At 52.5% G+C, this 19858-nt stretch overlaps 9 protein-coding genes across 9 annotated transcripts; 5 read left to right on the forward strand and 4 right to left on the reverse strand.

Moving 5' to 3' along the window:
• Positions 1 to 36: 36 nt before the first annotated feature.
• On the forward strand, positions 37 to 1076 carry BZA70DRAFT_266682 (Ribokinase-like protein; the record flags this gene model as incomplete). Its single annotated transcript, XM_064911046.1, has 2 exons — positions 37 to 339; positions 399 to 1076. 2 exons carry the CDS (start codon positions 37 to 39, stop codon positions 1074 to 1076), a joined length of 981 nt encoding a protein of 326 aa, XP_064769402.1.
• A 229-nt stretch (positions 1077 to 1305) lies between these two features.
• Positions 1306 to 3354, forward strand: BZA70DRAFT_133395 (Spt20 family-domain-containing protein). The gene is made up of 4 exons (XM_064909577.1): positions 1306 to 1977; positions 2035 to 2129; positions 2194 to 2229; positions 2289 to 3354. The coding sequence occupies exons 1-4, from the start codon at positions 1488 to 1490 to the stop codon at positions 3180 to 3182; spliced, it is 1515 nt and encodes a 504-aa protein (XP_064769403.1). The 5' UTR covers positions 1306 to 1487; the 3' UTR covers positions 3183 to 3354.
• A 277-nt stretch (positions 3355 to 3631) lies between these two features.
• Positions 3632 to 5397, reverse strand: BZA70DRAFT_288746 (nucleotide-diphospho-sugar transferase; the record flags this gene model as incomplete). The annotated part of the gene is made up of 5 exons (XM_064914066.1): positions 3632 to 3843; positions 3909 to 4736; positions 4803 to 4950; positions 5006 to 5163; positions 5250 to 5397. 5 exons carry the CDS (start codon positions 5395 to 5397, stop codon positions 3632 to 3634), a joined length of 1494 nt encoding a protein of 497 aa, XP_064769404.1.
• Positions 5398 to 5615: 218 nt separating this feature from the next.
• Positions 5616 to 8406, reverse strand: BZA70DRAFT_276435 (mRNA cleavage and polyadenylation specificity factor complex endoribonuclease subunit Ysh1). The gene is made up of 5 exons (XM_064912302.1): positions 8097 to 8406; positions 7935 to 8033; positions 7760 to 7857; positions 6657 to 7704; positions 5616 to 6600 (listed from the first exon to the last, which is right to left on the reverse strand). Exons 1-5 carry the CDS (start codon positions 8130 to 8132, stop codon positions 5719 to 5721), a joined length of 2163 nt encoding a protein of 720 aa, XP_064769405.1. The 5' UTR covers positions 8133 to 8406; the 3' UTR covers positions 5616 to 5718.
• Positions 8407 to 10066, forward strand: BZA70DRAFT_276439 (translation initiation factor eIF 4e-like domain-containing protein). Its single transcript, XM_064912303.1, has 6 exons — positions 8407 to 8500; positions 8618 to 8890; positions 8950 to 8983; positions 9051 to 9287; positions 9347 to 9489; positions 9551 to 10066. The coding sequence occupies exons 2-6, from the start codon at positions 8664 to 8666 to the stop codon at positions 9663 to 9665; spliced, it is 756 nt and encodes a 251-aa protein (XP_064769406.1). The 5' UTR covers positions 8407 to 8500; positions 8618 to 8663; the 3' UTR covers positions 9666 to 10066.
• On the reverse strand, positions 10067 to 11673 carry BZA70DRAFT_246835 (NUDIX hydrolase domain-like protein). The gene is made up of 3 exons (XM_064910643.1): positions 11415 to 11673; positions 11136 to 11359; positions 10067 to 11046 (listed from the first exon to the last, which is right to left on the reverse strand). Exons 1-3 carry the CDS (start codon positions 11467 to 11469, stop codon positions 10150 to 10152), a joined length of 1176 nt encoding a protein of 391 aa, XP_064769407.1. The 5' UTR covers positions 11470 to 11673; the 3' UTR covers positions 10067 to 10149.
• A 1164-nt stretch (positions 11674 to 12837) lies between these two features.
• Positions 12838 to 14310, forward strand: BZA70DRAFT_304005 (uncharacterized protein; the record flags this gene model as incomplete). The annotated part of the gene is made up of 3 exons (XM_064914762.1): positions 12838 to 12847; positions 13054 to 13999; positions 14066 to 14310. The coding sequence occupies 3 exons, from the start codon at positions 12838 to 12840 to the stop codon at positions 14202 to 14204; spliced, it is 1095 nt and encodes a 364-aa protein (XP_064769408.1). The 3' UTR covers positions 14205 to 14310.
• A 105-nt stretch (positions 14311 to 14415) lies between these two features.
• BZA70DRAFT_237034 (PLC-like phosphodiesterase) lies at positions 14416 to 15548 on the reverse strand (the record flags this gene model as incomplete). Its single annotated transcript, XM_064910397.1, has 4 exons — positions 14416 to 14856; positions 14924 to 15258; positions 15317 to 15396; positions 15451 to 15548. The coding sequence occupies 4 exons, from the start codon at positions 15546 to 15548 to the stop codon at positions 14416 to 14418; spliced, it is 954 nt and encodes a 317-aa protein (XP_064769409.1).
• A 419-nt stretch (positions 15549 to 15967) lies between these two features.
• On the forward strand, positions 15968 to 19269 carry BZA70DRAFT_276451 (high-temperature-induced dauer-formation protein-domain-containing protein). Its single transcript, XM_064912304.1, has 3 exons — positions 15968 to 16485; positions 16563 to 17771; positions 17826 to 19269. Exons 1-3 carry the CDS (start codon positions 16390 to 16392, stop codon positions 19263 to 19265), a joined length of 2745 nt encoding a protein of 914 aa, XP_064769410.1. The 5' UTR covers positions 15968 to 16389; the 3' UTR covers positions 19266 to 19269.
• Positions 19270 to 19858: the final 589 nt, after the last annotated feature.

Consider the following 19858-nt stretch of genomic DNA (forward strand, 5'->3'; position numbering starts at 1 on the left):
CTCTCCTCTCCCCTCCACCACTTCTACACCACCACAATGCCTCACATCACCATCCTCGGCTCGCTCAACTACGACATGGTCGTCTACACCCCGCGCATGCCCGCGCCAGGCGAGACCATGCACAGCGACGCCTTCGAGACCCACAACGGCGGCAAAGGCGCAAACCAGGCCCTCGCCGCCCGCCGCCTCAGTCCGCCGGAGACGGTCGAGGTCGCTATGGTCGGACGCGTCGGGCAGGATGGGTTCGGGAGCGAGCTTAGGGAGGGGCTTGAGAAGGCTGGTGTCGATGTTTCGCGCGTGGAGATGGTGCAGGGCGAGTCTGGCGTCGCTGTGATTTTGGTCAGTGGTCGAATTGTCAAGAGACAAGTGTTCAGACTACTAACAATAGCTTCCTCCAGGTCGAACGATCAGGCGAAAACAGAATCCTCGTCCACGGCGGCGCAAACGACACCTTCACTCCCGAGGACATCACCACCTCCCTCTTCACCGCCCACGACAACACTCCAACAGACTACCTCATCCTCCAAAACGAGCTCCCGCTCGCCGTCGTCCGCCGCGCCATCTCCCTCGCTTCCGAACTCAACATCAAAATCGTCTACAACCCGTCCCCGATGTCCCCCGAGATCCTCGAATGGCACGATTTGCTGCCTTCAATTGCCTACCTTGTCGTCAACGAGTCCGAGCTGAGCGCGTTGATCGGCGTCGACCTCGAAGTCTCCTCCGCGGCCGACATCACAAGCGAGACAATCACCGCCGGCGTCGCGCTGCTATACACAACCCGCGGCTTCACCGGCACCGTCGTCGTCACCTTCGGCGGCCACGGCTCCCTCTTCTGCGTCTCAGGCTCCAAGCCCGTCTTCCAGCCCCCATACAAGCCGGCCTCGGTCGTCGACACCACCGGCGCCGGCGACAGTTTTCTCGGCGCGTTCGTGGGCGCGATCGCGTCTGGTAGGTCCGAGGCCGAGGCGATCAGGTGGGGTGCAGCAGCTGGGTGTTTGGCGGTGCAGAAGAAGGGCGCGGCGGATAGTATTCCTTTGTTGCAGGACGCGCAGAGGTTGGTTGAGGCATCTACATAGCATAGATTTGTATTATAGAGCGTATTATAGAGCGGATGATGTAGCTATTTCAAGATCTGCGCTTTTTCACCGAGCAGCATAAATCAAACCGTCCCCTCACAAACAAACAATTCCTCTAATCTCTTTCATATCTCTTCCAAAAGCACAATATCAGACTCGATGAGGGTGATCTGAAATCATCACGTGACCATCTCAAAACTCAAGCCTCTATCGTCTCTTACTGCCTTTAGCCCTGTTTGATATTCCCTTCCCCACAAATCACCACGTCCACGAACTCCAGACAATCGGGCTCTGCTGATCTACATCAGCCTGTGCGTATAACAATCACGGAGAGGAGAGGAGGCACAGTGCGACGAGATTTCTTGGAAATAATATAATCAGAAATAATCTGGAAGCAAGGACTTACACCAAATGACCTCGAAGGCATCGAAAACGCGACCCCCGGGGTTCACCGCCGCGCGCCCGTCGTCGTCGTCGTCGTCGGCAAAGACAAAAGCCGGGGCGACGACGAACGGTATCGCGACGAACAGGAGCAGCATTGGCAGCAGCAACAACAGCAGCAGTAGCTACTACGGCAATTCGCCGGCGACGCCGAGTACGCCGGCAAGCAGTAGCGGCGCGACGAGCAATATCAAAAAGGTGAAACTGATTCAAAAGAGCGCCGGGGGTGGAGTTTCCGGCGCGAGCGGGATAGCTGCCGTGTCGGCGTCCGGGAGTCCGACGACGCCGACGGGGGTGTCGCGGAAAGCGAGCTGGACGAGTGCTGCGAACGCAAAGAGTCATCTGGTTAATAGCATGACGCCGGCGTCGCTGTCGGCGGACGGCAAGGCCGGCATGCTGGATGATGATTCGATGATGCGGGTCTCTGGACGTCGGCCGAAGTTGGATGAGTATAAGTTTGGTATGTTTTGTCTTGCTCTTGTTGGTATATCTATGGGATATTGACGCGTTATTGTAGCTGAAACAAGCGAGGAGATATTGGAAAAGTACAAGGGATTTCCGTCAAGTATAGACCTACATATATACCCGACACATTACAGATTCGGAAATCAAGTACGGCCTTTATTCTTGTTGTGACCGTGTTAGGACCATATTAATGCTTTCTTCTTCAACACAGGACGCGGTGATTCCCGCGAGCAGTCCATCTATCAAGGTAAGATCTCTCTGCAGTATCCTTCTGCAGCTTCGTTTACTAATCTCTTGTGCATACAGAGCTTCATGGATCAAGTCAAATTAGGCCAAATCCCACCTCCCGCCGTCGAGATCTTCCACGAGGCAGGCGTGAAATTCTACGAAGGATGTATCATCCTCGAAGTCTACGACCACCGCGCAAACTCCAGCGGTTTCACAGGCGAACACACAAGTCAAGAGTTCAACAATCCCTCCTCATCCCTGCCTCTCGTCTCCTCCACTTCCTCGAAACCTTCACCACAGCAAAAACAGCAGCCGACGAATACCGCTGTAGTAGACCAAAAGCCGGGCGACCAGCAGTCCTCTGCAACTTCCTCCTCCGCAAACCAACAGTCTAGCGGAGAACCACACCGCGAACGAATCCTGCTCCACCCCACCCCTCTATCTCTCTGGTACGATCTCACCTGGCTTGCGGAGCGAACAGGCGCATGCTACAGCGACGCCCTGACGCTCACGCTCGAATCGCAAATCCTCGCAACCACCGTCCCGCGCCTCGACCTCGCTGTCCCGACCGAGCCCCCGTTCTCACAACCCGACCTCCCTCCCTCTCTGCAACCAACTCCACCCCCTTCCCTCGCCGTCAAAGACGACCTCGGCCTTCTCCACGCACCCAACCCGCCCACGATGGCGAAGCGGAAACGCCCACTACACGAAGACCTGCCGCAGCAGAGCACAGAGTACGAAGAAATGATGCTAATCATGGACGAGCGCCCGCCCACCGGCACAGGCCAGTTCGTCCGACTCGGCTTCGTCGAGCAGTGGCGGCGCAAGCGCGAGCGCGAGCGGCAGCAAAAGCTCGCGGCGTCGGTTATCGCGAGTAATAACGCGCAGATGGGCGGCAACGGCGCCAGCGTCGTCAGCGCGAACGGGATCGCGCATAATGGTATGGGCGCTGGAATGCAGCATCGGCGGTAGTCTGGGACTTCAATCACTTCTTCAACCAGAAGACTTTTTTTCACTTTACTACTTTCTATTTTTTTGTTTGGGATTGTATAACTAATTGCCATGTATATTAATACCACAACTACTACCGGTGCGCGTTCGGAACGTTCTTTATCTTTATCTTTATCTTTTTTCTTACTTTTCTTCTTTGGTCCGCGTTGGTTTATCTGATTTATAGATTCGTTTTTCTTTTCATGTGGGTTTTCTCTGGTTTCTGGGAACATTCCACAAGAAAGCACAAATCACAAAAAAAGCAAGATCGGCTGCTGTATGATATGTTGATTGTGATACAGGTGAAATGTCAATCTGTTTTCTACTAGTAGGTGATAGTTGAGGAGAAAGAAGGTAGATTTGTAGACTGTATTGTACAGAAGCGGAACCCCACTCCAGAAATTATTTTTATCGCAAAAGGCAGAGCGTCTCTACCCACGATCAAAGAAATCGTCGTCATCGTACTCGATGCCCTCACCCTCGCTCTGCTCGAGCTCGCTCTCGTTAATCTCGCCATCGTCGTCGGATTCGTCTTCGTCTTCGTCCGAGTCCTCGTCCGAATCGTAGCTCTCGATCGCGTCCGAGTCGCTGTCGAGTAAGCCCTCAGCGCTGTAGCCGCGCAGGACTTCGTTTTTGGATTGCGCTGGTGGAGAAGATGTTGGTTAGTATGTATATCTGATGGGAAGAAGGATGGGGAAGGATACTTACTGCCCATGGAGACGATGTATCGTCCCTCGACGGTACACCCGCTCAACCTCACTTTATCCTCAACACTCACGCCATTCGCGATAATGCAATTATCCAAATGCACGCCATTCCCGACCGTAACGCCGTCCATGATCACACAACCGGTAATTCGGCACTCGCGTCCAAACTTGCAGTCCGCGCCAACAATACTCCGCTTCACATTCGTCTTCTCGTCCATCTCGGTGCCGATCCCAATCAACGAGTCGCGACCAATCACCGCGCCTTTCGCGGTCGCCGTCGAGGGCGGGGGTGTGTACGCCGTTTGCTTGAGCACAAGTCTGTTGGCTTCAAAGTACGCGGACACAGACTTGCAGCGCAGAAAGCTGTAGTCGGCGGGGACGACGTAGAACCCGACCGTGCCGCGCGAGGACGAGTCGCGGTGGCGCCACGAGTCGCGCGCGATGTCGCGCACGAGCGCGGTCCATGACTTTTTCCATTTCGGTAGGTCGGCGGGGTTCGTCGGCGCGGAGGAGGACTGGTCGGTCGATGCAGATGTGGATGTAGATGTGGCGGTTGGGGATGCGGACGCGGCGGCTGTGGTGGTAGTGGTGGTTGCGGCAGCGGCGGCGAGGGTGGCAGAGCTAGAGAGGTCTCCGTCGTCGTCCAGCACGCGGCGAGAGAAGAGGTAAATGAAGGCCTCGAGGACGGTAGTCGAGATCGTGGCCTGCGGGTGTTCCCACAACATCGACATCCGCACCGTTAAAGGGTCGCTTCCCTTTGGTCGCGGGTATACGTCCAGCAGTCGCGGATGAGGTTTTCCCAGCGGAGTATGGATCGTAAGATTAGGCTCTGTAGATTTGTCGAGAGAGGTTAGCAGGCGCACGCATACTATGCTGCTACAAGACAGGAACTTACTCAGCGTCTTCTTGTCTATTGAGTCCAGCGTGTTCTTGTACCATATCCCCGACCCTATTGTCTTCACCGGCTGATTCCGATGCATATCCACCACCGTCTGCGGCGGCAGATCCGTCACGAAGTCGCAAGGAAGTAGAATGAAATCATGCTGTCCGTCAAATTAGCATCCCTCTCTCTCTCTCTTTTGTCTGCAGTCTACGCACCTTGATCTTGTCTTTTAGACTGCGGATAATAAACGCGGTCTCGCCGTCGACTGGAACAACCTCGATCTTCATTCCCGCCTTTTGCGTAGAGTTGTACTCCAGTTTGATGTACTGTGAAATCGCTTGCTCAGCAGCCGAGCTCGACACCACGATCGCAGCTACAGTTCACGTCGATAATTAGCCCTGTTCACAGATCAATCCAAGGCAATAAAACACGCAGGATTAAGAAAACAGCACCACGTACAAGAAATCCCAGCGCGATGACACCACTCCAGCGAGTAATACAGCATCGGTCTATTCGCGATCGGTAGCAGCGCCTTCGTCATGTACGGCGACACAAGCGGCGCCAGCTCTGTCCCCGGACCACAGAGGATGATGGCCTGGAACTCCATTCTTGTTTTGCTGTAGGAGGTTTGTTGAGGGACGTGGAGTTGTAGAGAACAGAGGTGTGCGCGGGTGAGGATCTGTTGGAAATTATTTTTTGGTTGTGGATTTTACTTTCTTGCTCTGCTTTGATGTCCAAGCCGCACTTTCGGTGCTTTTGCTTTTATCCCCATTTAATATGACAATAGTTCTGGTATTTGGATTCCATGTAGAATGAGTATGTTATGATAGATATTCTTATATTTCAGTCAACGTGTTCGACAACTGTAGAGAAACATCGGTTTTGTTATAACGCCGCTATTTACACCCATCCATTCATCTAATATACACTAGTCCACCTCCATCTTGACCTCCCCGCCGTCGCTCTCCCCGCTTTCCGAATCTTCAGACGCACCGCTGTCCGTCAATGGCAGAATAGTCCCAACCGCATGGTCCACCACATGCCGGATCCGACTCCTCAGCGGCTCGTATGAACACACGACCTCCATATTTCGGAAATTTACCGTCCCCACGTTCTGATCAATCTTGATGTACACCCCGTCGTCCGGGTTCTCCATCGGCTCGACCGCAGATCCGAACTGCGAGTCCAGAAAGACCAGCAGTCGCTCGATTTTCTCCGGCCGATTAAAGTGGCCCGCGCAATGCGACGGTTTCGACGAGATCTTCACTGACACCGGCGACGAGTCGACCGACAGCAGGATCGCAAGCACGGTATCTGAGATCGCGTCGTTGATCATGTTTCCTTCCCACTCAATCGTGAGCGAGCCCTTATTGCACCAGACCGTGACAGAGTCCATCACCATAAACCCAGTAATTTCCTCCGTAGACACATCCTTAACCGCACCAAACATCTGCTGCAAATGAAACTTCACCAGCTCGGACGTCGCGTCCACCGTCACAGTCTGCCGCTGCACAACCGCCGTCGTGCTCAACCCCGAAAACTCCTGCAAATCCTCCAGCGCAAGAATGCTCATCTCAAAATTCTTCTGCACCAGGATCCCTGACAGAATCTGGCCGTCCATTGGCGGCTTCGACGCGAGCGAGCCCATCACTTTTGCTACCTTGACCCCGCGGAAGGGAAGGCGCACTTCTTCCGAGTTCCGGGGATCAAATATCTTGATTTCATCCGCAGTGTCGCGTAAGTCCTTGTATTTGCCCAGCAACGCAGCTTTCAGACGGCCCATATTTTTCTGCTCACCGTGCACCAGAATCTAATCATATCGTCGTTAGTGACCGTGTCCACCTCAAAATACCAACATATACTCACAATGTTCGAGGCGTTAACCAAATCTATAAACTCAGAGTTTTGCTTAAAATCCACATGCGCAGCAAACGAGATTTCCTCAACATAAATCCGTCGAGGAACCTTGATCCCTCCGCCTGTGATTGACGGGAACTCAGAAGGCTCGTTCAAGATCTGCTTCGCCAACGTTCCCTCGACCGAATAACCCGTGATAATCAACGTATTCTTCGCATCCGGCGCCCACCGCTCTAAAAGCTCTCGGGAGACTCCGTTCTGCAGCATTCCCGGACTAGCAACCATCACGCAGGGCCCCAGATCGTCGAACCGCTCTAGGTTCTTTAGACTTCGAATATGCTTGAATTGGAAAGGGTTTGATCTGTCGTCGCGGAATTTCTTCCGAATGCTGTCGTTCATCATGTTGATGTATGTCTGATACACAGCCAGACACTTCCGCGCGAGCGAGGAGGCGTAAAAGACTGGTATTCCGTCCAGGTTCGAGTTGTTTTGCCAATACTCGTCCAGCACCAACAGTAGCTCTTGCGCGTTTCCTAGTGAGAACACGGGTAGCAAGCACCTTCCGCCGTTCAAGATAGTCTTTGTGATCAGATTCAGCAGTCTAGCCTCCTTTTCCTGTCGAGGCTGATGCGTGCTGGTTCCGTACGTCGATTCGGTGATCAGGATATCAGGCCGCTGAGGCGGCACTTCAGCAACGTTCAAATGCCGATCTTCTTCTCTGGAATAATCACCCGTGAACAAAACTTTGATACCGCCAATCTCGACAAAGTACATGGCGGCGCCCAACACATGGCCGGCGTGGTAGGCAGTGAATTTGATTCCGTCGACCTCGGTGGTGGAATGATAATCGATTGCCTCGATCCGTTCAAACGAAGAGCTGAGATCAGCGTCTGTGTACAGTGACGAGGCGTCGTTGGCGGAGATTGCACTGACGCGGACGTAATCACTCAGGAGCCATCGATAGATCGCTTTCGTGGGATGCGTCATAAACACGCGACCTTTGAAATCGGTGCGAGTCATTACGTACGGCAACGAAGCTGCGTGATCCAGGTGGAAACTAGAGCGGGCGGTTAGAAAGTGTCGTCAGTTAGAGATAGACGGTGGAAACGTACTGGCTGATCAAGAGAATATCTATACTCGAAAGATCATAGTCGTCGTAAAAGGGCAAAGCCGCCATGCCGTTCATCGCAGGATGAACTCCGGCATCCAACTATCCAAAAAGCAATTAGCATAAACACTCTGTAGGCCAGACACAATGGAAAGCATAGAAGATGACAAGAGCATTACCATCACTGTTTTGCCTTTATAACTTATAACATGACAACTTCGTCCGACTTCACTACCACCACCGAGAGCAATGAACTCCAGATAATCCGACTCATCAAACTACAGCAGCTGTCAGAATTCAACCACATCAAATACCAAAGATAATCACGACAGACAACATACCGACTCAGAGTCCACAGCTATTTTTTTGACACTCATTGCGCAGGCTGAGAAGTGCTCACACAGCGCAAGAAGATCGCTTGATCTGCCTAGTCCTGCCGCGGTATCCTCCCTCTCTGTACAGTAGCAGTACAGATACTAAGAAGCAATGCTATTCTCAATACCTCAGCTGTATCCTCAACTATATCCTCAGCAATATCCTCGTCTCTGAACCAGCATCGAGGCATCTCGTTCAGGAAACCAAGCAAAGTCAATCTTCAGACCCTAATCCACGCTCACCGCCATCTCCCACAAAGACGAAGAAAACCTTGCCTGGCCCCGAATTTTGATCTCTTTGGTGATCATCTCTGCGTTCTCTAAAGCCAAAGACCATCGCCTCTTATTTTCATTTTCTTAGTTGTTTACATGTGAGTCTTGCGGATCTGTCTCGTGTTTTTGTGGGTGTTTGGGTGGCGGAGCGGACGAGTGAGGATGGCGAGACGCAACTGTACCTGAGCAAAATACTGACCCTGCTTCTCTCACAGATCCCCTGTTTCCGTTCCCGTTTTTAATAAGCAATAGTAATTCATAATGGCCGATACTGCACCCGCGACTGAACCCACCGAGGTCGTCAACGAGAAGCCTACGCTCGAGACCCCGGTTGACGAGGTCAAGCCTGTGGCGGCGGATGAGGCCGCGGCAGAGACTGCTGAGACGGCGGAGGAGGAGAAGGAAGAGGTTGACGAGAACAGGATCGCGACAGTGTTTGATGATGCTGCTCATTTCACCGTCAAGCACCCCCTACGACACAAGTGGACGTAAGTTTGCTGCTGTGAAGTTACATGCTAGGTTCGAATACTGACGTGCATATCCTTAGTCTCTGGTACACCAAGCCCTCGCAAGGAGGAAAGGTAGGTTCTTATTTCTAGAGTGTATGATAAGCCAGAATCAAGAGTGCTAACAGAATCTATAATGAAGACTGACTGGGGTGATTTGCTGAAAGAAGTCGTGACCTTTGATTCCGTCGAAGAGTTCTGGGGAGTCTACAACAATATCCCCAAGGCCTCGGAGTTGCCTCTCAAGTCCGACTACCATCTCTTCAAATCCGGAGTCCGACCCGAGTGGGAAGATCCCCAGAACTCAAAGGGCGGAAAGTGGGCGTACCAGTACAGAGACAAGAAGAACGTCAATATTGATGACCTGTGGCTCAACAGCGTAAGTGTTTTGCGCCCGACTATCTTGCAAAGTAAGTGGTAGGCTAACAGGAGGCATAGTTGCTGGGAGCTATCGGAGAGACTCTCGAGGAGGACGGAGACGATGAGGTTATGGGCTGCGTCGCCACAATCAGAAAAGCGCATTACAGAATTTCCGTCTGGACCAGATCGGCCGACAACCAGAAGGTGCTCGTTGGCATTGGGTAAGTTCATCAATCATTTTTTTCTAAATCTTTACCGCTTGCTAAACAAAAAATTCGACAGTCGCCGATTCAAGGAGATCTTGAAGCTTCCCCACTCTGAGCAAGTCGAATTTGCCAGCCACGCCGACGCCGCTTCTAACGGTAGTTCCCGCGTCAAGAGCCGTTACACTGCCTAAGCGGTGCGGTAGACAGACAAGGGTAGCGCTGTTGAAGGAGACGGGAATGGGAAAGGGAGGGCAGATTTGGGTGTCAAAGTGTCTTAAATATGAAATACGTCGGGTTTGAATACTTCTACATTTCTCTCTTTATTTTTCTATCCGATTGAGATTTATACATTGCTCTTTCTCTGTTCTCAGACCCTTGGTTTAGCTTGAAATCTGTGGCTCGTGGATGTGGTCAAACAGGTTATTACGTGCGGTATTGAATATTGCGAAAATGCCACTCTTGTATTATAGTTAATACGTGTTTCAATGTGATTTGCTTTCTTTTCCTTATCCGTATTCTTCTTTTATAACTGTCTGGGTGTCTGGAATGGCATCTGGTTTGCTCGAAATGTATTCAATAAAATATATATACAAATTTGACCAAGTTTACATCGGTGAGGTTGCTTTTATATATTCGCACATGATACACTATATCGGAGAAAAACAACAGCAGCGCTTAGATCTTGGGGAGATGCGCGTTATCGTAGACGACGGCGCGCATGAGGTTATGCGCGATAGCCTTGCTAGGAGGCACCTTGATCGGGCAATCAGCATACATATCATCCGAGATATCCAAGACGTTACTCTTGAGCTCCGCGTTATCCAACGCCTTCTGGACGACCGAGAACGGGAACCACTGCGCATCGCCGAGCTCGGGGTCGTGCTCGAGATGGATCTTCTCGCCGTCCGGCAACGCCTCGCCGATCGCGCCAATCATCAGACTGGACGGATACGGCCACGGCTGGCTGGCGTAGATGGCGACCTTGCCGAGCTTGACGCCGCTCTCTTCCCACACCTCGCGACGGACGGCTTCCTCGATACTCTCGCCGGGCTCGAGGAAACCTGCGAGGCAGGAGTAGAAGCCGTTCGGGAAGCGCTTGTTGCGGCCGAGGAGGAGCTTGTCGCTTGTCGAGTTGACGACCGCGACGATGATTGTGGGGTCGGTTCGCGGGAAGGAGATGTTGGTCACGACGCCGCGCGATGGACAGCTTCCGAGCGTGACGCCTTTGTCGGTAGGAGGACAGACGCGCTTGCCGCCTGCGTTGACAGACATGGTCTTGTTTCCGCAGCCAGCGCAGAAAGGGTTACGCAAGTTCCAGTCCATGTACGAGCGGGCCATGGCGTAGATAGCGGCCTCGGAGTAGTTGAGCACGTAGTTGTTTCGGATGGGCGTGAAGGTGCCGCCGAGGGTCGCGACTTTGCCGACAATGTCGGCCAGGGCGGAGCCGAGCGGGCTCGCGGGGTCCTTGGCGGAGGAGAGGTCGATTGCAAAGTACGGCAGACCGGAGTATTTGTCGTGTTTCACGCCCGTGGCGGACTCGTCGAGTCCAAGAAATATGATGAGAGGGTACTCCTAGATAAACGTAAATCAGTATCATGCTCTGAGGACACGGGAGTGAAAGGGGATAAGGGTGACGATGAGAAAGATAGAGCTGGACGCACCTTTGACGAGTCCCAAGCGGCAACGGTATCCTCTTCGGATTTCTCAAAAGGATTGCCAATGGCAGCCTTGACGTCGTCGTAGGACAGATAGAGAATACTGCCGTCTTCTTTTATGGCCGGGTCGAGGCTGTTGACGACCATGAAGCGGGCGGCAGAGCAAGTGACGGCTTCGGAAAGGAACGCATAGTCACCGCGGAGGAAAGAGACGCGGTTGAGGGGATTGCCTGGCCATCAATTAGATAAAAAGATATAAGAGAGCAGCAAAAAGCTGGAGATTACCCGAGAAGTAGGCGCGCAGGGACTCGCCGTAGCGCTTGGTGAGGGGAGTAGCCATATCTGTGTATATTTGTGGGGAAGCAGAGGAATAGTAGCCTGCTCGAGATTGGACGGCGCAAAGACAGCGCAGACAATTCAGGCGGGATAAAGCAGGACGATAAGCAAGAAGACGATGAGAAATGTCGCGCCAGGCACGAGCTCTGAGTGGAATCGTGGATATCTTTGGGGAGGAGGATGGGAGCCGGTGGAGTTGAGGGAAGAGAAGGAGTCGGAGGCCAAACAGCCGCTCGGTCTGAGCGCCGACGCGAACGCAGATTATTTATCCGCCGCTCCATTCGTTGGTGTTCGGAGCAGGTGTTTTTACCCCGGTTTTCGTCTTTTTGTTTGTTTCTTTGAGAGATATATAAGAAGAGGTATGTAGATACTTGCTATTTAATTGATCTTACGTTAGTCGACAGCAGGTGTGATATATCACTGCCTTCAAGCTGCAAGCAGGGCACATCGACATCAGCCATTTACTTCGACTCTGCAGCCTTTGTTTTGCCATTCTGTTCTGATTCTTACAACGGATTTGATTATGCAACTATATCCTGCTTAGTATGCAACTTCCTGAGCCACTACGACCTCCTCGCTGTTTAATGTGCTCTATCTAAGCTACATTTACCCCCACGCTGCCAACAACCTCTTTCCCCTTCTGAATCTCAACAGCGCAGAATTGACATCTCTGACAACTGCGTACTTCTCTGAAAAACGAATTACTACCGCTACTTACTGCTTTTGTTTATCACACCCTTTAAATTGCAACAATCGATTGCGATCTCTTCTTCTCATCAGGTAGAATATCACAGTGCCGGAGATCCGAGCCCTCGACGACGGATAGCACCATTCATTTACCCCCCTCGATCCCTACCAAAGTCTTCCAAAGCACAGTCTACTGTCATTCTTTTATAGTCCACCAATCTGGCCTACCAACCAAAGACTACCGCGCTATTGCCGGCTTCAGCTGTATTTCTGCCTCAGATCCTTATCGGAAGCTGGTCCATTACGAATGCCGCATCATCTGCGGCTCAATACACTGTGTCTATGAAGATCAGAGCATACAGAGATTGACAGAGAAGAGGACTGCTTTAGATATGAAGGTTGGTGATGGTGGTTGATATTGTGCTAATTGATGGTATTTAAAGGGAAGATAATATTGATGGTTTGTGGAATATGAGGCGGGAGAAAGAGAAGGGAGAATGAGGTGAAGGCGCAGGTCGCTGGTGAAGACGAGCCATAGATCTCGGAATCAGGGCAGACTTACGACTAGCAAGAGTGATATACTAATTGCTTGTGATTCTAAATGATATCTACTCAATTGGGTATATAGACGGACTTTCTTGGTATTGAATGGATCAGTGTCTCGACTTGGATCAAATGCTCTGTAATGTCGCAGCGTAGATCTCTTCGCACTGCACTCCAGCAGCCACACTCGAGACCTACAAACACAACACGATTCATAAGAAGCAATTAGTTCAGCTATCAATAACTTATAACAACAGAGAAATCCCCGGTCCAAAGCTGCCTGGCGAAGCAGTGCTCGTCCAGGTGTCTGCCAATAGCCAATCACCCCACCCACAACCCTGCGGCTGCTTCGCGGTAGACACTTTCCGCCATCGTCCACCATCGCAGACCACCGCTCTTCGCCGCTTCTTCCCCATCGCCAGCCGGTCTCTTCTTGCTCCTCCTCTTCTCCCGCTCTGCTCTAGCGACGAGTCTTCACGCTCCGTCTGCTTGTCTGCTCAGCCACCGCTCACCCTGTCGTCCCCCTCCGCAGCCGCCTCGTTCGCTGCCGCGAAAGCTGCTGCGCTCCAGGCCCAGCTCAGCCAGCTCTCGGCTACCCTCTCGCTCCACAAAGACTCCGGCATCGCGGCCCTGCTCTGCGCTCGCGAACGTCTGCTTTCGTCGCACTTTGCCCAGTCGCTCTCGAAAGAGTACAAGCAAGCCCTCGTCGCGCTCTCCGAGGCTTCTCCTCTCGGCCTCACCTTCACCGTCGTCGCCGTCCTCTCCGGCCTCGCCCTCGGCACTTTCGCAATGCGTCGCTTCTTCGGTCTCGACGAACCCCAATCCGGCCGCACATCCTCCCCGTCCTCCTCCTCTCTCTTCGCCGACGCAAGCAAACCCGACCATGTCCTCGTCAAACACGGCAAGCAATTCCTCCGCGTCGACTTCTCAAAACCGGGCGACATCTCAAAGGGCATCGCGACCGTAGGCGACGTCCGCGCCACCACCGCCCGCTTCCTCGGCGTACCAAAGAACGACGTGATCCTCGTCTACTCTGGCAAGAAGCTCCGCGACGACAAAGACACGCTCGCGAGCCATAAAATGATGTCCGGCTCGCGCATGATGTGCCTCGTCTCGTCCGTGCAGAACGCACCTCCCGCGGCGCCTGCCCGCCCAATGCCGCAGAAGCCAAAGAAGCCGACTGATCCTATCGAACAAATAAACCTTGTCATGGACTCCGCTGCCAAGGAGCTCGTGCCTATGATTGACGCCTTTGTAGCTGCTCCGCCGAACGACCATGGCGACAAACACCGCATGCTCTCAGAGTACGATTTCTTCATCTTCTGTGCTTTTTCTTTTCAGAAGTGCGAATTTAACATTTACTTATCCAGACTCATTCTGCAACGCCTATTCGCTCTAGACGAGGTCGACACTCACGAGAACCCAGAGGCCCGGAAGCGGCGGAAAGAAGCCGTCAACAAGTTCCACGAATACCAAGCACGGGTTGACGAAGCCAATGTCGGCGAGTAAAATAGACGTTCTCAGAGTGATTTATATACACATTTTTCTCTCCATGCAGTTCGGGATGAAGGATATTGTCAACAATGTAAATATGCTAGATAGCAACTGAAAGACGTTACCAAAGCTTGGTCTTGATACGCAATCTTCTATAGCTACTGCATACATACACCCATGTACATAAATAACGCGGAGTCTTTTTGTTTTGATCTAATCCACCACCTCACTCAAACCTTCTACGTAACAAAGGAGCAAGCACCTTAATCCCCGTCGAGAGCCCATACAGCCTCGTCTTTGTACCAAAACTGATCGCCCGCTCAGCTTCCCCCAGCGCATCCCTACTCTCGCCCGCTTTCGCGAGTGCGTCTACCCGGCACTGCTCGAACTTGACCGGCTCGTCAGTCAACACCGCGTCGACGCCGAGCGCGATACATAGGGTCATGAGTTCTGGGGGGTTGACGGTCCAGACGTAGATGAACTTTCCGAGGTCGTGGAGCTGGGTTATGAGGTCGTAGCCTCTTTGCGTGTAGATCGAAACCATTACCATGCTGATGCCTATCACTGAGGGCTCGTGGATGAAGTTGGCGGCGTAGGAGAGGTCGACTCCGATGTGGATCAAGGGGATTTCGGGAACATGTTTATGACATAGTGGGAGGAATTTGACCTACCGGTGATGTTAGTCTCATCTCAGTCAGGACAACTATCGATCCCAATCAAATGGAATAGCTCACCAGCCATATGCCGAGCACAACGCGCTCCTTCCAAAACAGCGGATCAGCCATAACCTCCATCATGACCTTTGCGATCCCCTCGATCACCGCGACGTCATTATCAGCCTTGACATCGATACACAGCCATTTCCCTTCGAATTTCGGATTCGTCACAAACTGATCCAAGACTTCTTTCAGCAGCACCATTTTGGAGTGCGGCTCTTGCACCGTCCGCAGGTGCTCTAGATCACCGATGTAGTTTCGATTGCGGATCGGTTCGGTGGTGGAGCCGAAGACGCGCTTGGTGTGGAGATCGTGGGAGACCACGACGTAGCCGTCTGCTGAGAGATGGACATCTGGTGGGATGTGAGATTCATGCTGAGAGTAGAGTGAATGACACGAGCACTATCTTACCGGTCTCTATGCCGTCAGCGCCAACGTCGATAGCAGCGAGTAGACTCTCCAGCGAGTTTTCTGGGTACTTGACCGGGTAGCTTCAGTATCGTTAGCGTCTCGTAATTCGGAAAGGAAGTCGCGAAGTGGCATACCCTCGATGGCCAATTGACCGAGGCAGTTTCATGGATTTGACTTCATCTGAATTCAACTCTGCGACTTCCTTTGCCGCAAAGACACTTGGACTGCTCATTCTTTATAGCACTGCTGAAAGACGATTTTGATATATATGTACGCGGAAGCAGCGGTCTCACAACTTGATGTCAGCACAAGAGGAGAATGCACACCACTGAACTAAACGAAAGTCGACACTGTCCAGAAACAGTTCTAAAGAGCGGGTTATACACGAAGCAAGGAAGAAGAGAAGGCTTGCTGACAAGAGTGATTTAAAGGCTGTGACTTGTGCCTGTGGAGACAAAACTGTGGATCAGTGTGAATCCACGTGCTGGGAGATCGGAGATAAGTTGCAGGTCTGGCTATTACTGCTTTTGGTAGTTGAGTAGTGAAGTGATTGACGTTGCAAATAGACAGAGAGATATGGTAGAGTGCTTGTTGCTTTTTTGTTTTGGATATAATTGCTGCAGTTACTCTTCATTCAGCAGTTTAGTAGCAAATTGCAAGAAACCGGCTCAAATTACACCATTTCACATACCAAAAGCCACTCCCGCCCCTCCTCCGCTTCTCACAAAACAAGCAATAAATCCCAAGTAAATTAAACACTCAATCTCTGCCTGTTCTTCTCTATTTCATTGTTTCAGCCATCCAGCCCAGCGCTGTCCGGACAGAGAAGAATAAAGCGAGCTCCAGGGCCTTGTCGGTGACGTCACCGCCAAACCTACAAACGCGTCGAGGTTCAGGTCACCGTGCGGGCTCGATTAGCTGCCGTTTAATCAATTGACCTGTTCTGCCTGCGCTCCATCTGGTCTGCGATTATCGACAGATTTTGGCCTACTGCAGTGTATAGGATATTCTCGGGGAATTGATTGCTTACTGCCGGGACAAAGAATACTACTGCTGTATACCGACTTCTTCTCATGGGTTCCAGCAACTCGAAACTGATCTTCAAGCAGTCGGTATTCCGACTCTTCGAGGAGCCTGAACTCTCTCCTTCTGATCCATTATGGGAACAGGTATCCTCTATCTCAACTCTCTTCAAGGATTCTGTCCTCTGATGGTATCACAACACCTTACTAACTCCACCCTCTAGTTCTGGCAAGTTCCGGAGAGCGCGGAAGACATCTTCACCATATTCTCCGCCTCAGACGTGCGAAGGACACGCGACAACGCACTCGGCAACCTCGAGCTGCTAATCGTAAACGTCGTTCACCATCTCGCTCACCTGCTTCGCAATTCCCAGCTATACTACTCCGAAAACGCCCAGGCGCAGGCGCAGGCCTCGAATGCTGCGTCGGGCGGACAGGCTTCTGCTGCTGCGGAGGCTGCTGTTGATGGAAATGAGAAAGATGCTGCGCGGGCAACGCGCGAGACACTCAACTGCATGCGTGTGCTAACGCGGGTGCTACCATTTATCTACGAGAAACCTGATTTGGAAGAATGGAGGGATGAGCTTTTCTGGGGTATGGGACAACCCTTGCCAGAGATAGCGCGCCATCCAGACGCTGCTGACGGAGCGACAGAACAGTCTGGCGACGACGCCGACGAGGAGGAGGAAGAAGACCGGCCGCTTGGGTCTTTGCTGATGGACACGCTCACAGACTTTTTATTTCTACCCGGATTCGCGCTGCCGATTGTGTTGGGAAAAGACTCGACTGTGGCGTACACCATCTGGGAGACTGGAATCGGAAGCACGACGCCGGTCGGGACGACTAGTCAATTGGAGGCCAACAAGATCGAGACCTTGCGTACTATTATCACAGTTCTTTCAGAGGCGATGTATCACTACCCCGGAGTGCTGCCGACGAAGGGCGTGCGGTTCATCTCGTACATGGTGTGCAACCCGGACAAGAGGGTGGTTCTGAGCGTGCTATGCTCGCTTCTCAACACGGTGATGAAGTACAACCCAGGCTGGCGAGTCTCATACATCAGCGCTGGATCGCTCGATCCCCGACAACTGCTAGTGACTTATTGCTTCCAGCTCCTTCTGATCCTCGTCACATACTCGATCCCTGACGGCGAGGACATAGTCTCGCTTGGGATCCACATCGAAGAGAGCGCGGAGACACCGACAGTGCAGACGGTGCCGGATATGGCTCGAAAGTATTTAAAGAACTGGTACAAGTACTACCTCGGCCGGCTCCACCGAATCCAGGATTTACAGTTTTTGGCAGATGGAATATCGAGACTGCTGAACCAGCCTATGCAGTCTGCGACGTCGTTTTTGCCGGGAAGCCAGACGCAGATCGAGTGGGCGCCGGAGTTGATTATGTTGTTTTGGGATTTGGTTCGACACAATAGTGTAAGTGCTCTTTTATATTCGATCGTGTGACTAAATGCTGATTGGGATATTTAGCGATTCCGGAACTACATTATCTCATCAGACAGAATCCACGACTTTGTGGTCCTGCTCCTCTACTACTCGTACACATACCGCCAAGATGCATCAAAGGTAGGCCTAGTGCGACTGTGCATCTACGTCCTGCTCACGATCTCGGCCGACTCGGTCTTCAGCGTTCGCCTGAACAAGACGTTTGACTCGCACAATGCGCTCCCGTCGTCGATGCGAATCCCGGGATGGGACGAGTCGTCGTCGTACGCGGATTACTTGCTCCTGGCGATTTACTGCATGATCAACACGAACAACGACAAGCTTGCGGCGCTGTACCCGTCGCTGCTGGATGTGCAGGTGAACCTTGCGCCGCACATATCAAACATCAACAGACTGACGTGCAGTCGCATGATGCAGCTCTTTTCTGCTCTTTCGGCGCCGTCGTTTTTGGTTGCTAATTCTACAAACTATATACTGGCGGACAAGTTGCTAGAGGCGATGGAAAGCATGATTGTGAACAGTAACCACCAATCGAACGCGAACTTGCTGTACACGATATTCCGATCGCGGAAGAAGTTCGAGGCGCTGAAAGAGTTGACGTTTGAGCGGTGTTTGGAAGAATCGCGACGGCATCGGCCGATGGCGGCGGGGGATATCAGCGACCGCAAGGGAGAGGTCGCGGTGTTGATGGAGGATGGCGCAGAGGCAGGCCGTGGGAAGTCGAAGGGTAAGACGGCCGTGCGCGATGTTGCGTCTCCTTTAACTGCGACTTCTTCGTCGTCATCTTTATCGGCTGGGGATAACTCTGCAAGCAGCACGTACAGGAGCGGGAAAGCAGAGTATGACGCAAACGGGTACTTTACGCCCACGCAGGAGTGGTTTGACGGATGGCACTCGAAGCTACATTTGCAGGTTATATGCCATCTGCTGGAAGTTTTACCGGGCTACATTCCGCGGCTGAACACGATACGCGGAGCGCCGTCGGTGTCGAGCGCGGCGACGTCTCCTACGCGGGTGTCGAGAGACGCGCATCCGGATACGGATGTGATTAGCGCGCTGCGTCATCTGGACGATGAGACGATGCTGCCGTCGTCGTTCAACCGAACGTTCCAGGAGCCGATTGGGTTTGAGTGGACGGTTGCGGCGAAGGGGTGGTACTACTCAGTTTTGTGGGGATCGATCTACGTGATGCACGAGATTGTCGCGTCGGCGGACGGCGCGGGCGCGAACGGGATTGTGGCGGCGGTGGCGGGGGCGGGAGGGGTAGGTGCTAGCACGGTGTGGTGCGGGATCTGGAGAGGGACGAATGTGCAGCTGTTTAAGGTGCAGGAGACGAAGGTGGACGGGCCTAGTCTGCTGAGACCGCGGGGGGCGGTGGACGCGGTCGCAAAGTCGATGCTGGAACGGTTGAATGTGGGAGGGGGTAAAGCGCGGCAGCAGGGTAGTGGAAGTGGCGGTTCATGATGGATGATGGTAAAGTGTATGTATGTATTAAGGTAATGAATGCTATAGAGGATAGTATAACAGGCAGGCAGTATGAGGATCTCCAAGTCTTCAGAATTTAACTCTCCTTGATGTTCTCAGATGCAACTCTCGACCGCGTGTAAGACGGCCGATGTTGCATGCCGTCAAATTTGTCTTTTGTTTGATTCATCGCTAGACTATAGAAAATACCAAACTGGCGCCCGTCGCGCGAGATGCATCGCTCCGATTTCTGTTCTCTTGCGGTAGAAGATCAGTCTTGGGTCATGTTTTTTGCGGGCACGAGGCGCGCTCCAGACGTGAGGTTGTCGTCATAGATGATCTGGCGGTACTGTTGGGTGCAGAAGAGGTTAGAAGGAGCTGTTGGGTGAGTAGTAGGTCAGATCAGGATACGTACCGACAGGCGTAGTTGAATATCAGATGGATAAGAACCAGCGCGATGAGATGGAGGTAGTCGATCACAATGAATCACAACGTGACCCAATCACAGATAACCCTACATTCCTGCGACCCCAAACCCTAAGCAAGAGAGTATAAGAAGGCAGGGCAGCCTCGGGCCCGGTTTGTTTTCTTCT

This window comes from Myxozyma melibiosi, assembly GCF_037950935.1.
Source record: "Myxozyma melibiosi strain Phaff 52-87 chromosome Unknown BZA70scaffold_3, whole genome shotgun sequence".
Lineage (NCBI taxonomy): Eukaryota > Fungi > Ascomycota > Lipomycetes > Lipomycetales > Lipomycetaceae > Myxozyma > Myxozyma melibiosi.

Bases quoted from the DNA above. Each gene is read 5' to 3' on its own strand.
- BZA70DRAFT_276439 (XM_064912303.1), top strand. From the start codon at position 8,664: ATGGCCGATACTGCACCCGCGACTGAACCCACCGAGGTCGTCAACGAG. The intron at 8,891-8,949 runs GTAAGTTTGCTG...GCATATCCTTAG, and splicing joins CCCCTACGACACAAGTGGAC to TCTCTGGTACACCAAGCCCT. The intron at 9,288-9,346 runs GTAAGTGTTTTG...CAGGAGGCATAG, and splicing joins ATGACCTGTGGCTCAACAGC to TTGCTGGGAGCTATCGGAGA.
- BZA70DRAFT_246835 (XM_064910643.1), bottom strand. From the start codon at position 11,469: ATGGCTACTCCCCTCACCAAGCGCTACGGCGAGTCCCTGCGCGCCTAC. The intron at 11,360-11,414 runs GTAATCTCCAGC...ATTGATGGCCAG, and splicing joins CCTGCGCGCCTACTTCTCGG to GCAATCCCCTCAACCGCGTC. The intron at 11,047-11,135 runs GTGCGTCCAGCT...ACGTTTATCTAG, and splicing joins CCGCTTGGGACTCGTCAAAG to GAGTACCCTCTCATCATATT.
- BZA70DRAFT_133395 (XM_064909577.1), top strand. From the start codon at position 1,488: ATGACCTCGAAGGCATCGAAAACGCGACCCCCGGGGTTCACCGCCGCG. The intron at 1,978-2,034 runs GTATGTTTTGTC...GCGTTATTGTAG, and splicing joins GTTGGATGAGTATAAGTTTG to CTGAAACAAGCGAGGAGATA. The intron at 2,130-2,193 runs GTACGGCCTTTA...TCTTCAACACAG, and splicing joins ATTACAGATTCGGAAATCAA to GACGCGGTGATTCCCGCGAG.
- BZA70DRAFT_276435 (XM_064912302.1), bottom strand. From the start codon at position 8,132: ATGAGTGTCAAAAAAATAGCTGTGGACTCTGAGTCG. The intron at 7,858-7,934 runs GTAATGCTCTTG...CTTTTTGGATAG, and splicing joins ATAAAGGCAAAACAGTGATG to TTGGATGCCGGAGTTCATCC. The intron at 7,705-7,759 runs GTACGTTTCCAC...CGCCCGCTCTAG, and splicing joins GATATTCTCTTGATCAGCCA to TTTCCACCTGGATCACGCAG.
- BZA70DRAFT_276451 (XM_064912304.1), top strand. From the start codon at position 16,390: ATGGGTTCCAGCAACTCGAAACTGATCTTCAAGCAGTCGGTATTCCGA. The intron at 16,486-16,562 runs GTATCCTCTATC...TCCACCCTCTAG, and splicing joins CTGATCCATTATGGGAACAG to TTCTGGCAAGTTCCGGAGAG. The intron at 17,772-17,825 runs GTAAGTGCTCTT...TGGGATATTTAG, and splicing joins ATTTGGTTCGACACAATAGT to CGATTCCGGAACTACATTAT.